The 14,685-nt window shown below is 37.2% G+C and overlaps 4 protein-coding genes across 9 annotated transcripts; 2 read left to right on the top strand and 2 right to left on the bottom strand.

Annotated features, from left to right (window-relative positions):
- Nucleotides 1–14: 14 nt before the first annotated feature.
- On the top strand, nucleotides 15–3,154 carry LOC110153384 (cyclin-G2). 2 transcript variants are annotated; one of them, XM_020917277.2, is made up of 8 exons: nucleotides 17–185; nucleotides 716–836; nucleotides 942–1,079; nucleotides 1,182–1,432; nucleotides 1,512–1,590; nucleotides 1,670–1,768; nucleotides 2,042–2,244; nucleotides 2,446–3,154. In XM_020917277.2, the coding sequence occupies exons 1-8, from the start codon at nucleotides 124–126 to the stop codon at nucleotides 2,555–2,557; spliced, it is 1,065 nt and encodes a 354-aa protein (XP_020772936.1). In that variant the 5' UTR covers nucleotides 17–123; the 3' UTR covers nucleotides 2,558–3,154. The 2 variants fall into 2 exon arrangements, with proteins under 2 accessions (XP_020772931.1, XP_020772936.1); XM_020917272.2 differs by having other exon boundaries at nucleotides 15–185; nucleotides 716–1,079.
- A 702-nt stretch (nucleotides 3,155–3,856) lies between these two features.
- LOC110155850 (sia-alpha-2,3-Gal-beta-1,4-GlcNAc-R:alpha 2,8-sialyltransferase-like) lies at nucleotides 3,857–5,664 on the top strand. Its single transcript, XM_020920023.2, has 4 exons — nucleotides 3,857–4,135; nucleotides 4,511–4,633; nucleotides 4,733–5,290; nucleotides 5,382–5,664. Exons 1-4 carry the CDS (start codon nucleotides 3,978–3,980, stop codon nucleotides 5,662–5,664), a joined length of 1,122 nt encoding a protein of 373 aa, XP_020775682.1. The 5' UTR covers nucleotides 3,857–3,977.
- A 1,530-nt stretch (nucleotides 5,665–7,194) lies between these two features.
- On the bottom strand, nucleotides 7,195–9,568 carry LOC110154371 (ras-related protein Rab-27B-like). Of its 3 annotated transcripts, XM_055162033.1 has the most exons (6): nucleotides 9,283–9,568; nucleotides 9,112–9,197; nucleotides 8,923–9,026; nucleotides 8,694–8,817; nucleotides 8,522–8,585; nucleotides 8,319–8,394 (listed from the first exon to the last, which is right to left on the bottom strand). In XM_055162033.1, exons 1-5 carry the CDS (start codon nucleotides 9,433–9,435, stop codon nucleotides 8,534–8,536), a joined length of 519 nt encoding a protein of 172 aa, XP_055018008.1. In that variant the 5' UTR covers nucleotides 9,436–9,568; the 3' UTR covers nucleotides 8,319–8,394; nucleotides 8,522–8,533. The 3 variants fall into 3 exon arrangements, with proteins under 3 accessions (XP_020774025.1, XP_055018007.1, XP_055018008.1); XM_020918366.2 differs by lacking the exon at nucleotides 8,522–8,585 and having other exon boundaries at nucleotides 7,195–8,394; XM_055162032.1 differs by having other exon boundaries at nucleotides 8,277–8,585.
- On the bottom strand, nucleotides 9,499–14,606 carry poli (polymerase (DNA directed) iota). Of its 3 annotated transcripts, XM_055162031.1 has the most exons (11): nucleotides 14,417–14,606; nucleotides 14,231–14,350; nucleotides 14,003–14,167; nucleotides 12,767–12,904; nucleotides 12,441–12,692; nucleotides 12,170–12,348; nucleotides 12,003–12,094; nucleotides 11,799–11,932; nucleotides 11,443–11,666; nucleotides 10,707–11,298; nucleotides 9,499–9,653 (listed from the first exon to the last, which is right to left on the bottom strand). In XM_055162031.1, exons 1-11 carry the CDS (start codon nucleotides 14,490–14,492, stop codon nucleotides 9,628–9,630), a joined length of 1,998 nt encoding a protein of 665 aa, XP_055018006.1. In that variant the 5' UTR covers nucleotides 14,493–14,606; the 3' UTR covers nucleotides 9,499–9,627. The 3 variants fall into 3 exon arrangements, with proteins under 3 accessions (XP_055018006.1, XP_020774326.1, XP_055018005.1); XM_020918667.2 differs by lacking the exon at nucleotides 9,499–9,653 and having other exon boundaries at nucleotides 9,919–11,298; nucleotides 12,441–12,677; XM_055162030.1 differs by lacking the exon at nucleotides 9,499–9,653 and having other exon boundaries at nucleotides 9,919–11,298.
- Nucleotides 14,607–14,685: the final 79 nt, after the last annotated feature.

Consider the following 14,685-nt stretch of genomic DNA (forward strand, 5'->3'; position numbering starts at 1 on the left):
GAAAAACTGTAGGCGGGGCGTATCCTAGGCTGTTTTGAGCAGTGAATCCGGGGACCGTAAGAGAAGACGCGTCTTCGAAGCAAATTTTTCGAACCCCAGAGATAAAATGGACCTTCGACATGTATGAAGCGTACGAAGCTGCATTGTTTCTTACGGCTTCCCCCTACCACCAGCCTTTGGACAAGGTAGGCGACGATCATACGACCGATAATCTGGGTGAAAAAGTGATGTCGAGCAAAACCGAAACGAACGTAAAATATAGCGACATTGGATTAAAATGTTTAATCCAATCCACCAACTATTATGCATTAGATTATATTTACTTTAGGATGGATCACTTATTTTATCGCAAAATATTTGCTTTTACTTCCTTTTAAGCTCTTATAGAAGAATGACCTACATTTGTTTCTCGTTATTTATGTTTTGCATTCTACATTTAAAGAGACTATATAAACGATAGTTGATATAGTCGATGTTATACATGCATTGTATATATTTATAACGCAATTATCCTAACATGTATAGAAACGTTCCTCTTTTGGGAGGATAATGGTAGTAGCAGTAGTAGTAGTAATTTTCAGATACCACACCCCTCAGTGCGAGGGGGTGTGGTTTGGAACCCTGGTATCTATTTAGATGTATTTATTTAGCTACAGCTTACATATACTTTGCATTTTGGTGCAGATAATAACAAGTAAAACATTATTTTTTGTAGAATGAGGGATTTCCAAGGCATCGATACTTCACTCTTGAAGGAGCTGAAGTCATGTTGTGCCAAAGAGACCAACTTTCTTCCCAGGGAATCTGGCCTCAAGCTGATGGAGTCACTCACAGAGGTAACCCAAGGATCTACTTTTGCAATTTTGAGTTGCTTTTCCAGTTTGTCACTGTATGTATTGTATTTTAATTATGCCATTTTATTAATATTGTTCCAATTTCAGGATCATAATGGTGTCTCAGCAAAATCCAGAGACACTAGAGTGGAAGATCTATGGAGCCTGACCAGTTTCTTTGGCTATAGCACACAGACGTTCGTTCAGTCTGTTAGTTTGCTGGACAGATTTCTTACTATTATGAAGGTAGGAGTTCTCTATGTTGTATAGTAGCACACTCATTCTGGTTACCTTGTCAGTGCTTGAGTCTTGTGATGTCAATGTATCACTAATGTGTTATATTGACAGGTGCAGCCCAAACACTTGCCCTGCATTGGAGTTTGCTGTCTACACATTGCAGCTAAAATGGTAGAGGAAGAGGACAATATTTCACCTACTCATGAACTCATCCGGATCAGCCAAAGCAAGTTCACTGTGTCAGATCTTGGTCGTATGGAGAAGATCATCTCTGAGAAGTTGAGTGTGGAGCCAAAAGCTGTGACGGCCTTAACATTTCTACACCTTTATTATAGAGCCTTTATGTCCATGATTTCCCCAAGGTGAGTACCACTTACACTTGCATTATAAATCACTCTGTTTTATAAGGCATCACAATAGAATTTCTTATGTTTTTTTTAGAGAGGAGATGCCAAGCATTGTGAGATTGGAAGCCCAACTGAAAGCCTGTTTATGTCGCCTGGTTTTCTCAAAAGCAAAAGTAGGCACTGATTTCATCATACAGTTCAATTGCTGGTCTGATCGTTTCTGATCTTTTCTTTATTTCTTTGCTCTGAAAGCCATCTGTGCTGGCACTTGCCCTTATTGCCCATGAAATCGAAACACTTAAGTTTATGACCTTGTCCAAGATTGTGCAGCAACTCCAAAGAAACCTCAAGGTATAACACACATTTTCTAGCGTGTATATTGCAATAAATCCCAGTTGCATTCCAGATTGGGGAAAAAATATATTTCTGTTATAAGACAAAACCGTTATGTGTCATGCTTTAAATTATTTCACATTTATGTCACTTGATTTGTTTATTATCAAAATGCATACTAACAAAGCATACATTGTCTACGTACATACATAATTCTTGTTGATAAATGTGTGTTACATTTCAAGTTTATGAATGTCATTGTAAAAGTTACATGTTTTTTGTACACCATAGATAAGTGACAGCTTGCTTTTGCACTGGAAAGAGCTGGTGGCCAGCTGCATGGCTGCATACTGCTCAAGTGAGTGTGTCAAGCCCGACCATAGAAAGCTGGTGTGGATTGTTTCGAGGAGAACTGCTCAAAATCTTCAGGCCAATTACTTCAGAGTCCCCATCCTGCCAACCATCCCTGAGGGAAGCTGGGATGAAATTGAAAGGTGAAAATACATATATATATTGTATTGTTGTTAAACGTCTGTACGGTCGTTGAACATACATACAAAATACAGTGAGATAACTTAGAGCCCTCTTATTATACAGCACCTACTGTTTTAAGTAGATCCTTAATAATTTTACTGGCCCATAACAGCAATGTCCTTGCTGTGCACATATTCATACTTTTGTGCATTTCTTTGTAGTGAGGACTCCTATGAGGATATGAGCAGTGGAGAAGAGAGTCCATGTGGTTCTCCAGGAAGTGATGGAGAAGGATCATTCTTTCTTACTTCTTTTTTGAAATGCAGAAAATAATGTGGCAATTCTAGTAGCTATGTATGTCTCATCCTAAATTGTAATGCAAGTTTTAAAAGGCTAATGCTTTGAAGGTCTGTGAGCAGTGCTATGGAAAAGACAGGTGGCATGTGAACGTCATCAAGTGCCTGTATTTTTTAAGTTGACTGATTTTTGACGTTATGCATATCATTTAAAAAGGCAATATCTTGGCAGCTTAAATGCAACACGTCTATCTCTAAGATGCTTTTTGTTTGTGTCCAACCCTGGCACATTCCAAGTGAAAACAAAGCACAAGGGAATTTTTTGAGGTTTGAGATAAAGTAAATGACAACTAACAAATAGCTACATTTACTCTTTACCTTTGGTAATGTTTCAATATCTGTAAGAGTGTTAGATGTATGTGACATTATAGTATTGTAATACTATAGTAAAGTAGGGGGCGTAAATGCATGGTAATATATGAAACTTTATGAATGGTTGTACCAGTAGAAACTGTAAAAATTTTGAAAAAATGTATATAATTTGTAAAAACAAGAAAAAATATATTTGTTTGTGCATTCTGTAAAATGTGTATTGTTAATGCAATATCATTAAAAAATACAATTTTCATATTTATTTCTGTAATGATGTTTTTTGTTGCTATTTTTCAACTATTTTAGGTGCATCTATTTATCGCTAGATAAGGCCCTACTTTCATTCTCCTGATGTCCGGGCAGATCGGCTTGTGGTGAGAAGAAGTCTATGCATGTAGATATGTATATCCTTCCAAAAAAAAAAGGCTGCCCTGGGCAATAGCTGCAGTCTGAAATCCCAGCCAAGGATGGACGGGATCGGAAGCGTTGAAAACAAGCGGCTCTTGATGACGAGCCATGATCCAAGGCACAGCTTTTGATTCTGAGCTCACGCATGGAGCCAAATGCCCCTGTTCCCTTTACTCTGTCCGTCTCGCTCTTGGACGTTTTATCCAGGACCTGCGGATGTATGAAGGACGGGATACTGAATAAGATCAACAATGGAAGCATAAATTAGTTTTTACTTGTTTATTTTATACATTTTGGTATCACATCAACGCTATTGCCACCTAATTTTATTTGCTAAATATATGTGGTGTCTGCTTTTTTCTTATTTTTAATAGATCCATGTTTTTTATCATATATTTTTTCGATTTGGTAAATTCAATAACTGACCTTTAGCACCCCCTGGTGTTTTTTTTTAGTATAACACAGATCTTAACAGCAAACGATTGGAAGTAAAGGCTAGAACAGTGCGCCTAATGCGGATGTTTTATCTTAAAACTGAATATATAGACTTCAGGCCCATCTATATGTTTAACCCAGTGCGCACTATTGCTAATTTTTTTGTGGCGAGGAGTCCTACGATTGCTGCCCAGAAAACCAACGCTTCGCTCCAGCTGTGAACGGGGAATGAAAACACCAAGATGGTCCGCATCGCCAAAGCCCTGGGATTGGTTATTCTATGCGTCGCAGTGCTCATTCTCTCCCTCATCAGTTATGTATCGCTAAGAAAAGACAACCTATTCACATCCTCCAAATACTACATGGGAGGACCAAGGATTATGTTTCATGCAGGATTTAGGTGAGTATCTTTATCACTTTGGATAGTCTACTCTGGCCTGTGTGTAGTGATGTATCCAGGACGCAGAAACGTGGCCGACTGTTCACCATCCAAGCAATAAATCTGACTTAGACTTATTTTGCTGCAGGGGTAGGGCAATGCACCGTCCATTAAAACTGTAACTGTCCACGGTGCTGATCATGTCCCATATTCACCATTTCATGGATATTAGCCCACCTTTACGATGCAGTATATTAATTAACGTTAAATAACAGCCTACTTGTTGTTTGTGTGGCTAAACCTTCATCAAGAAGGCCATTCCAAAATAAAGCTCTTGCAAATGTATGTATGTACAACTATCCATGTTAATTAACAAGACAACTTTTTTCCCTTTAGATCTCAGTTTGCCATGAATTTTCTGGATCCTTCCTTTATTCCGCTGACAACGGCCCTTAACGAAGAACTACAGGGCAAACCATACAAGTGGAAGTTCAACAAGACCGCTTTCTATCAGCAAAGGTAATATATTTGCCACACATAATGGTCTTTAATGTGCCACTGAAATGTCTTATTAAAAAATCTCTGATTGGTTCTCAGATGTTTTCATTTCTTTTTCAGGAAAGACATATTTAATTATATTGACATTTCCAGCAACTTCAGCCTGACAAAGGACAGTGTGCGTGTGGGCCAGCTAATGCACTTTGACTATTCCAGCCACAAGTATGTCTTCTCCATAAGCAACAACTTCAAATCTCTACTTCCAGACACATCCCCTATACTTAACAAGCACTACAGCGTATGCTCCGTGGTGGGGAACAGTGGTATCTTGACGGATAGTCACTGTGGACCAGAAATTGATCAGGCTGATTTTGTTTTCCGCTGCAACTTTGCCCCAACTGAGGTTTACTCCAAAGATGTGGGCAAAAAGACAAACCTAACTACCTTTAACCCCAGCATCCTGGAGAGGTACTACAACAACCTGCTGACCATCCAGGACAGAAATAATTTTTTCTTAAACCTGAAGAAATTGGAAGGAGCCATTCTGTGGATACCAGCCTTCTTTCTTCATACCTCAGCCACTGTAACAAGGACCCTGGTGGATTTTTTTGTGGAGCATAAAGGGCAGCTGAAGGTGGAATTGGCATGGCCAGGAAATATCATGCATGATGTAAATAAGTAAGTTGTTATAAATATGCTGCTAGATTATTCAAATCTATAAGTAGGTTGTTCATATCATTAATTAACCAAATAACTGTTTGATTCACAGGTATTGGAGGACAAAAAACCTATCACCCAAGCGACTCAGCACAGGAATTCTCATGTATACTCTGGCCTCCGCCATGTGTGATGAGATCCACCTTTATGGCTTCTGGCCTTTTGGCTGGGACCCCAACACTGGAAAGGACCTGCCGTATCACTATTATGACAGAAAAGGGACCAAATTTACCACCAAGTGGCAGGAGACCCATCAGCTGCCCAATGAGTTCAAGCTGCTCTACAAGCTCCATAGAGAAGGTGCAATCAAACTGAGTTTGACGCACTGCTCCTAGACAAGGTGACCCACATACATTCACCCACTTTGGACTTCTACTGTTGCACATAAAGCATGATCAGTGTTAAAGATACTTTTGACGCCTTCTTTACAAATATACATTCACACCCCAGTGTAATTTCACATGAATGTGTTGGGATTTTGAAGGATTAAATCCACCGACAGATTGACGTAAAGGAGTGAGTGACTGGAACCATGCCTTGGCTAGGATCAAATATTGGTTATGTATTGTGTTTTACACTCAATGTGATTTTTCCCGAGGCACACCACGGTTACATGTTTTTGTTGTTTACATTTATCTCATAATCTGCAGCAGGGGCGGCAGGGCAGCTTACTGGAACGCCAGGAAAAGCCCCCCCTCCTGGTTGTAGGCATCCCTGTGGGGGGCCAGCTGTTTTTCCTTTTTCTGCTATAGAAGGCCAATAGTATTGTTCAAAACTGGTTTAACACTGTCTCGATTATGTACACTGAATTCACTGCCTTATCTCAGGGAAGGAGTTAGATCAGTGTTTTTGTAATCTGATTCAATGCCTCAACTCAAGAGGAGATTTTCTTGTTGTTTAGTCCTTGTTCAGATGTCAGACAATCAGCACTCCTCTTGCTGGAAAATGTTTTTGTTTACAAGATTGTATTTTTTGACAGTAAAACAGTCAGCTATTATCATAACATTTGGAATAAACATTCCAAAACCAGCCATACAATTCCAGGACTCTGGGCATTTTGGGGAAGTGCTATTAAAGTACAGTTATACAGGTACGTTAACTTAATCTAAGTTACACTAGTAATAACCTTATTTGGAAAAAGGGATCACGTGTCTTGTTTAGAACAAAAAGAATCACCCTCAACTCACAGTAGGATTTCCACTATAAAGTCTACAAAGCTCTACTGTTCAGAAATTTAGACTGTGGGAAAGACACAAATTATGAACAAATAAATAATGAAACAACCCTGATATTAACATTATTGGCATTTTGTGTGATAACGCCACATACATATTTACATTTAAAAGAATACTTTAATTTTGATATTTTAATAGTACAGTAACAGTATTGCCAGTATTGATTTAATTTGTTTTTCTTCTCAATGAAATGCTAGTTCAAGCAAATTTCATATTTTCATATTTTCAGCATTTATTTTCACCAGAGAAATTAACATTATTTACTTGTCAAGAGAAGTTGAATATATTTATTTTGTATTATTCTGGATAGGCGAAATTTACTAGTACTAACATTTGAGTCCAAAAATACCTGTGGCATAAGCAATGATTTGAATGAATAATATATGCAACTTATGGCATCTTGCAAGCATGATCCATGAAGTGTGACATTGCATGTGAGAGACACTAACACATACTTTAGGCAAGTTTTTTAAACAAATGTACTGTTTGTATTTATTGTTTGTGTACTCAAAATCTACAGTGACTTTTTCAAATTACATTTTGGCTACAACAAGGGACCAAACATCAGTAACAGTTATTTTTGTCTTAACAATACAATAAAGAGATTTATGTTTTATATCTCTACTCAACTTAATAACAAATATCCCTTAGTGCCAGAGTGCTAACAGATTAACAAATGGAGCTGATGACTGGGTCCAAACAGAGAAAGCTAGCCTCATGACTGTCTTATGATTTCTCAACACGTGCTCAAAGCTGCAAATACATTTGTTGGAGCACTGTACTGTCATTCAACTTCTGCTGTAACTAATGTGTTCAACATGGGGCACTTTCAGCATCGACCAATGTTTGTCTGTCTTCTATAGTACAGGAAGATACATTAACCACAATACATAAATGTAACCATTTATTTGTGTACTTGTTTTGTACCAAGCATGCATGCAGGGCACCAAAGACCTTGTGTTCATATGTAATCTAAAGAAGTATTATTTTGGGACTTTTATAGGTTAGGAAAAATTGTTTTGAAATATTTTGAATTTTATTTTATGTTATGTGGAATACTCTTTGCAGTGCACAAAATATTCTGCTTTTGATTTAAGTCAGTGTAATGTAGACTTTTTGTAACTTTATGAATGTTCTCAAGGTATTTATTAAGAGTGAAATGTGCGCCAGATGTTTTACCTTCTAAATGTTAAATTACATAGATCTTGAAAGATAATACTCTCTGTAATGATTGTAATTATCAACATACGATGCATTGGTGCATTCTGATAATACATATATACATAACAATTTATTAAATATGTTGATTTTTAACTGCCATAATACAGTCTTGTACTTTGTTCAATCTGCATGTCTGTCTTGTTCCAGAATACATAAATCCCATGGCTTTTTATATGCAAGCCATGAACCTACAACATGTAAGGGGGTTTCTGTCCTCATTCATAAATCATACATGCAGTCCTAAATGGTTTGATTATGCTCCATGATAAATATGTTATGTGCCTGTATTTCTTACATAAATGCCTCAGTGAAACAATAAATCACATTCCTCTGAGATTATCTTCACTTTTCTTTACTAAATAATCACGATAATACTACTGCACATGTTAAAATTAACTATCAAACATTTATTTACAGTTTGCAAATGTTTAGCAACATTTTCTTGTGACAGCAGCCTCCTCCACCTCATGGCTTGATGCAGGACTGCCGTTGGTCTCTGAGGCGCGACCAGTGCTCTGCTCCATCCTCTTCATTACAAGCCCCAAAAGAGTGGTCACAGCTTTGTCCACCTCAGCACCTGTCACTGCACTTGTCTCAAAGTAGGGAATACTAAAGAGAACAAGGAAAATCTGTTTTACAATAGAAAAAAAATTAAAAAAACAAAAACTAAGCAGCTGTGAGAGCCTTGTTTTGCAGTGATATTCTAAACATTATGTTTGTGTAGTCTTTTCCCAACCTCCAGTAGTGTTCAGCACACGTTATTAGCACCATCTTGTGTTGAATAAAAAGTGTGAACATAACTATGAATGAGCATATAAATTAGATAAATATTATTGCTTTGAGTAATTGCTTTATGTTTCAATTTGAATAAAATTTGTCCTGCTGCATTAGCCTCATCAGGAGCTCACCTGTATCTGTCAGCCAGGTCCCGGGCCTGCCTGGTGTGAACATGTCTCATGTCACGCAGGTCAGCTTTGGTTCCCACCAGCACAATGTCTGGACTGTCACAGTATGCATTGGCCTGAAGCTGACCTTAACCACAGAGAAATGCCATGTTTCATAATTAGACTTGTCAATGCTTCCTAAATTCTTATGGTCACACATTGGTACAAAGCTAAGGGAAAATGTAGCACTTACTCATCCAGTTTCTGACATTGAGAAAGCTTTGTTGGTTAGTTAAATCAAACATCAGCAGAAAGCCCATTGCATCTCTAAAGAATGCTGTGGTTAGACTGCGAAATCTGTAGATTAAAATATATTACATAAGCAATATGTTATATATACAGTATGCTATATACAAATGCACATTGCCTGTGCCATCATCACCTTTCCTGTCCTGCTGTATCCCAAAGCTGAAGATGAACCCTAAAGTTTCTTTCTGTGATTCCATCAGCACCAGTGCCTGTGTATGTCTATAGTACACATTACATGATATGTGAAAAAGAAAATTACAATATAATTATAATGTTTACAAATAAAAATGTGATTGTCACTCACCACTCTTTTTTCCCTGAAGTCAATTCCAACTGTAGTAGTAAACTTGCGGTTGAACTTGCTGTCTGTGTACCTGTATAGGAAAGTGGTCTTTCCAACCCCAGAATCTCCGAGTGCAAGAAGTTTGATGAGATAGTCATAGTCCCAATCAGCCATTGTATTCTCCTAGCTGCTTGGTCTTACATATCAACACATAATTTGGCATAGACTGACCTTAGCAGAGAACAATTTTTACTGCCACGTTACTGAACCATCATAACAGCTTTCAGAGACATCAAAACTGTGCAGTCTTTGCCACTGATCTGGGAAAGACTAGCACATGACTTAAGCTGGATTCCACATGAGCGGTCAAATGCCTCTCCAGACTTTTCTGACTGCCGAAAAGGAAAACAGCCTGTTAAGCAGACAAATCTCCCTTATTGACTTAAAGAGCTATGGACAAATCATTTGTTATGAGTGAGCTACTGTATCCAAATAATTTCCCTTGTGGATCAATAAAGTTTGCATAAATCTAATCATAAATCTATATTAGAAAGACTTTTTTTCATGTACTTAGCTCTATTTTCAAGAAAATAAATGCTATTTTGAAATCGAACACTAGTATAGTCCTCAGTAGCAGCGCACAAAAATCAAAACAAAAACACTAGTCTATTTATTGCAATATACTTGAAAACATGTGCAAAACACAGCTATTCAGAGTGTGCTGTATTAAAATATATAAGCAGGTGACTTGAAATGTGTATTTGTTGAAACTTTCCTTTTGTATTTAACCCTGAAAAGTGTAAAACAAGAGTGGACCAGTTGTGTGTTTACAGACTTTGAGTTTAGCGGAATTTCTTGTGACCACTAATGCGTTGAATGGATGGATTGTGACTAAAAGAGAGTATAATACTGTAACTAGCCAAGTGAAGGCTGGCCTTTTTTCTAGAGGCTCAACAAAATAATCCCACCAGTAGTGTGAATTTTTTTTTTTTTTCCTTCAAGCACTTCAGTGTAACTACGTAAAGTCAATACAAATAAACATATGTTCTGAACGTGCAATCTCAATGTACTAACATATTTCAAACAGATTATCAAATAAATCAAAGCCCAGATAATAACTGAAACTAAAATATTGTAAAAACTAGATATAATCATTTGAACAGGAATCAATACAATACTTTGTCAGAATTAGTAAGACAACAAGGTAATATTACATAAACTACAATTTTGTTTGAAAATGACATTGCTAGATATGTAGAAAAGCACACACACACCCACACACACACACCCACCCACACACACACACACACACACACACACACACACACACACACACACACACACACACACACACACACACACACACACACACACACACAAGCAAACAAATAGGCACTGATTCTAGTGAGGTTTGAAATATTTCAGCAAATTGTTTGATTGGCTACCTTTCTCTGTAGTCTTTTTGTCTTTGCCAGTCACATTTTTTGTGGGTTTCTTTGAGGAAGGTGCTTTTAAGACTGGCTTATCTTGCCTCCATTCAGACATCAACTCCTTTTGAAGTTCTGGTGGAAGTTCTGCAAACACTGTTGGGTCCACATTTCCAGGCATCTTGACATCAGACGATCCCGGTAATGACAAAATGTCTTCTGTTTTGAGGTGCCCAGAAACAGAGCCCCAAGGCCTTATAGGATCTAAGGTTGTTGTTGGTTTCTTTGGTGAATGCACTTCAGGTAAAGCACTTACATTTTTATATAGCAAGTCTGTGGAGGTGTTAAACTGCATTAGTTCCATCTGGATTTCACGAGGAAGACTTCTCAATACTTCTGGATCAATATTTGGAGGCAAAAGAGTTATTTCAGGACTACTTGTTTCTTCCTGTTTTGACCCAGTATTTAGGCCAGAGTGTCTGGTGAAAGAGTTCTCTGTGTTTGTAAGGTTGAAATCAACAGTTTCTTCCTTTGAGATCTGTTGTGTAATAGAACTGTGTGGGTTGGATTCATCCACATTACATCTTCCTTCACTGGAATTTGAATCACCCTAAAGACAGGAGCACACAAAACATACAATACAAGCGGTTTCTCAACATATGATAATATAGCTTCACTAAATAAGCTAATAGCAAGAAACTGTTTCATGCCAGATTCTTCAATGTAGTCTTGTAGTTTACAAGACAGCATTTACCTGATCCCATGCTGTGCCCGTTTTGGTCTTTTTTGGAGATGGACTTTGTCTGAAGAAAGACATTAAGGAGCTTTTTCCAGAGGCAGAGGTAGAAACTCTGGCCTGCAGGTTACTAAAGCACATGTTGATGAGAGTAAGATGGAAAGCCTTATTGGTGTCCACCATCTTCTGAAAAAGCTTCATAGCTAAAGGTTTCAGCTGAACCACTGCATCATCAAATTTACCTAAAATAAAAAATATATATATTTTAAATGAAATACAAAAATAATAATAAACTATACATATTAATTTAAATATTTTTATTTTAGCAAAGCTCTGACTTCTGTAAGTGGTTTCAAAATGGAATCCAGCCTTACCATTGACAATTTTCTGGCCAATATGGTTTGGGATTGGGCTTTGTCGACTTTCCCGATTGAACCATTTGTTTGTTGCTGAATATCTACGGATTGTTAACCGCAAAGTCTGTGGCTGCCTTCCATCATTGTGCATTCTGATATTGGAAAAAATATTTTTGTAAATAAACTATGAGGCAAAAAGTCTAAATAGAAAATATTACACACCGCTCGACTAAAGTTTTCAGTAGTTCTTGAATCTTTTCAATGACTTCTTTAGTTGATGACATTTTCTTAAAAGAGTCTTCGTCACTAAGTGACTAGACATAATGCATAAAGATACAAAAACATCAATGATATAACAACAATAGTGGTTCTCATGATAATTTCCACACCTGTGGTTCCCCAGTTGGAGTAACACTTGAGTCATCGGTGCCAACAGCTAGGTTTTTCAGTCGCCTCGCACTAGGCTCTCCAAACTCTCTCACCAAATGATCCAAAGGGAAAAGCTCTAAGTCCTTAATGCTGGCAACTCCTAGAGCCTGAAGTCTCTTGGCAGTTTGATGCCCAATACCTGAGAAGACATAAAATAAAATCTAATTAAATTGAAGGATTCTTTTTTTGAGCAGTTCTGTGGTGTTTGGTCATAAAGAGCCACAGCTGTACCTGGGACTTTACGTAGACTGTTCAAGCTGCCCATAAGGCTGCTTACATCTTCTGGCAACAAAGTAGTTTGTTGGTTTGGTTTGAAGGTGCCTGACACAAGTTTTGCAAGCAGTTTATTTGTTGCAATTCCAGCACAACCAGTGAGGCCCAGTTTACTGTGGATGGCTTCTCTTAATTCTGCTGCAATGTGAGAACCAATAGCCAGCCACGGGTAGATCCTAGCTTTGTCTTCTGAAACTAAGTGACAAGGTACTTTAACACAATATTTAATATTCCAGCTGTAAAATGATTTTTATTGACTTGATTGATTATATATTTAAACATACCACTATTATTGTAGACATGACCTTTAAATGAACAGGTTTTAGATTGTTGCAGCCGTCTTTCCACCATCTCTGTGATGTCCATAAAGTTCTCATCAAATCCAAGCCTCTCCACCAATGGACAGTACGAAGCAAGCAGTTCTAAATGACGACACAGATAAAAAGAATCATAAACTGTTAAATTATACTGTAATACATGTTTGCTTTTTGAATACAACAATTGTGTGAATAAAAAAGACCAGCTGAAGTGTAAAATATGATAATAACAATGTTGCATATTATAAAACAACTGCATGCCTATACTCATAGGCAACCCTACACTCCCCCCTTCTAGTCACGCTGACCTCTGGGAAAAACAATGCTCAATGAAAAAGCTAGCGGCATATGACAAGAATTTTAACAATACAAATGGACTCAAGAAAAGTTTTTTTTTTTTTTTAAATAAATCAGCTCTGCAAAATTTCTTATGATATAAAAAAAGAAAATTCAGTCTGATCTGTTAAAATGAAAAATTAACTAGAGCTGCAATGATTAATTGGAATAATGACGAGTAGTTGAATATTAAAGTAAACATGATTGTTTTTTGATAACTGTAATTAACTGGCCAATTTAGACTATAAAACATATGCCAAAGGACGGTTTATAACATTTATTATTATAGAAAGAAAATTTAATAAAATCTCTATCCAGAAGCTGTCTGTCACCATATTGCAATCTTTTCTTGGTTAAAAAAGTTGTGAAAGTTCTGTAGTTGCAGCCCTACACTTGAGCTAATTACAGGTTAAAGAGCCCATATTACGCTATTTTTTGATGTCAAAAAATCAAAAAAATGGCTCAAGTTGTGTTTTGTTTCATTCACACGTTTGCACACACAAATCCTGAGTATTTAGGCTGAGCTCTTCTCTCTTCCATTTTGTAATAGCAAATGCTCCACTGTGTTTTTTAAACTCCATACACTTTCATTAGAATCATTTGGATAATTTCAGTGCTGAAATTCCTAATCTCTATTTAACAAAATGTAAAAGGTAGCTGTAATCTTGAAAATCACCTTGCGTTGCCATTAAGCAGTAGAGCAGTTGAACTTTGGAGAAGTAAATAGGAGAAGTAAATAGCCAATTAATAAAGGATTATTCAAATGTGTGAATGAAACAAAATAACTCCAAGTATATTTTTGAAGTAACAACTTCACAGAAGCCAATTTTGTGTAATACAGGATCTTTAAAGTAAGTAGCATCTCACCTGTTACTTTGTAGGACATTTCTCTGTAGTGTGTCAGGTCTTCTCCTTTCACCAATACCAGTTCAGGACACTTCTCTTTGGCATCAATGACAGACATCAGCTTTGTAACACCACGTTCTCTAGCCACATAATTACACGTGACTATAATGTACTTTTGCTGAACACCTGCAAAGTTCAAGACTATTAATTTGAATGAACAGAAAGAGACACTGTATGCAATAATTTTACCTAAAGGCACATTTCTTAGTGCTGGATTTCTGATCATTTCTACTTGAGCATAGAAACAATCCATGTCGAAGTGCGCAATGACTGAATAAGGAGCTGACGAACACGTCGTATTGCTTGATTCTGAATGACACACAGCCATTAGATATTGGCAGAAATCAGTTTATTGTTATGCATTCATATACCAACCTAATAAAGAAAGAGCAAGGCTTTTTGAACAGGGAGCCTTCCACTCTTCTTCGTCCTCCTCCACACCACTTTCCATGGTAGTAAAGGGATAAACGAATGCTTTTGGCAGCAAAAGAAACCACGGAAATAAAGTAAAAAAAATAGACTGACTGTTGTATTTTTGTTGTGACTTGAGGCTTCTCTTCCTCTTTGGAACGGTAATGACGGCGTTCAGGTAGATTTGCGTATTATTGCCCCCTACTGTCTGATCGAAGTACTTCACAATGTCA

Source organism: Boleophthalmus pectinirostris, unplaced genomic scaffold (genome assembly GCF_026225935.1).
Source record: "Boleophthalmus pectinirostris isolate CB_2022bp ecotype Guang Dong unplaced genomic scaffold, ASM2622593v1 HiC_scaffold_4, whole genome shotgun sequence".
In the NCBI taxonomy this organism is placed as follows: domain Eukaryota; kingdom Metazoa; phylum Chordata; class Actinopteri; order Gobiiformes; family Gobiidae; genus Boleophthalmus; species Boleophthalmus pectinirostris.

Bases quoted from the DNA above. Each gene is read 5' to 3' on its own strand.
- LOC110153384 (XM_020917272.2), top strand. From the start codon at position 124: ATGAAGCGTACGAAGCTGCATTGTTTCTTACGGCTTCCCCCTACCACC. The intron at 1,769-2,041 runs GTATAACACACA...TGTACACCATAG, and splicing joins AACTCCAAAGAAACCTCAAG to ATAAGTGACAGCTTGCTTTT. The intron at 2,245-2,445 runs GTGAAAATACAT...ATTTCTTTGTAG, and splicing joins AGCTGGGATGAAATTGAAAG to TGAGGACTCCTATGAGGATA.
- LOC110155850 (XM_020920023.2), top strand. From the start codon at position 3,978: ATGGTCCGCATCGCCAAAGCCCTGGGATTGGTTATTCTATGCGTCGCA. The intron at 4,136-4,510 runs GTGAGTATCTTT...TTTTCCCTTTAG, and splicing joins ATGTTTCATGCAGGATTTAG to ATCTCAGTTTGCCATGAATT. The intron at 4,634-4,732 runs GTAATATATTTG...TTTCTTTTTCAG, and splicing joins ACCGCTTTCTATCAGCAAAG to GAAAGACATATTTAATTATA.
- LOC110154371 (XM_020918366.2), bottom strand. From the start codon at position 9,435: ATGGCTGATTGGGACTATGACTATCTCATCAAACTTCTTGCACTCGGA. The intron at 8,818-8,922 runs GTAAGTGCTACA...TCTGTGGTTAAG, and splicing joins CAATGTCAGAAACTGGATGA to GTCAGCTTCAGGCCAATGCA. The intron at 8,395-8,693 runs GTGAGCTCCTGA...TGTTCTCTTTAG, and splicing joins GACCTGGCTGACAGATACAG to TATTCCCTACTTTGAGACAA.
- poli (XM_055162030.1), bottom strand. From the start codon at position 14,492: ATGGAAAGTGGTGTGGAGGAGGACGAAGAAGAGTGGAAGGCTCCCTGT. The intron at 12,095-12,169 runs GTGTGGAAATTA...CATTATGTCTAG, and splicing joins CTCCAACTGGGGAACCACAG to TCACTTAGTGACGAAGACTC. The intron at 11,667-11,798 runs GTAAGGCTGGAT...TTTTTATTTTAG, and splicing joins TGGCCAGAAAATTGTCAATG to GTAAATTTGATGATGCAGTG.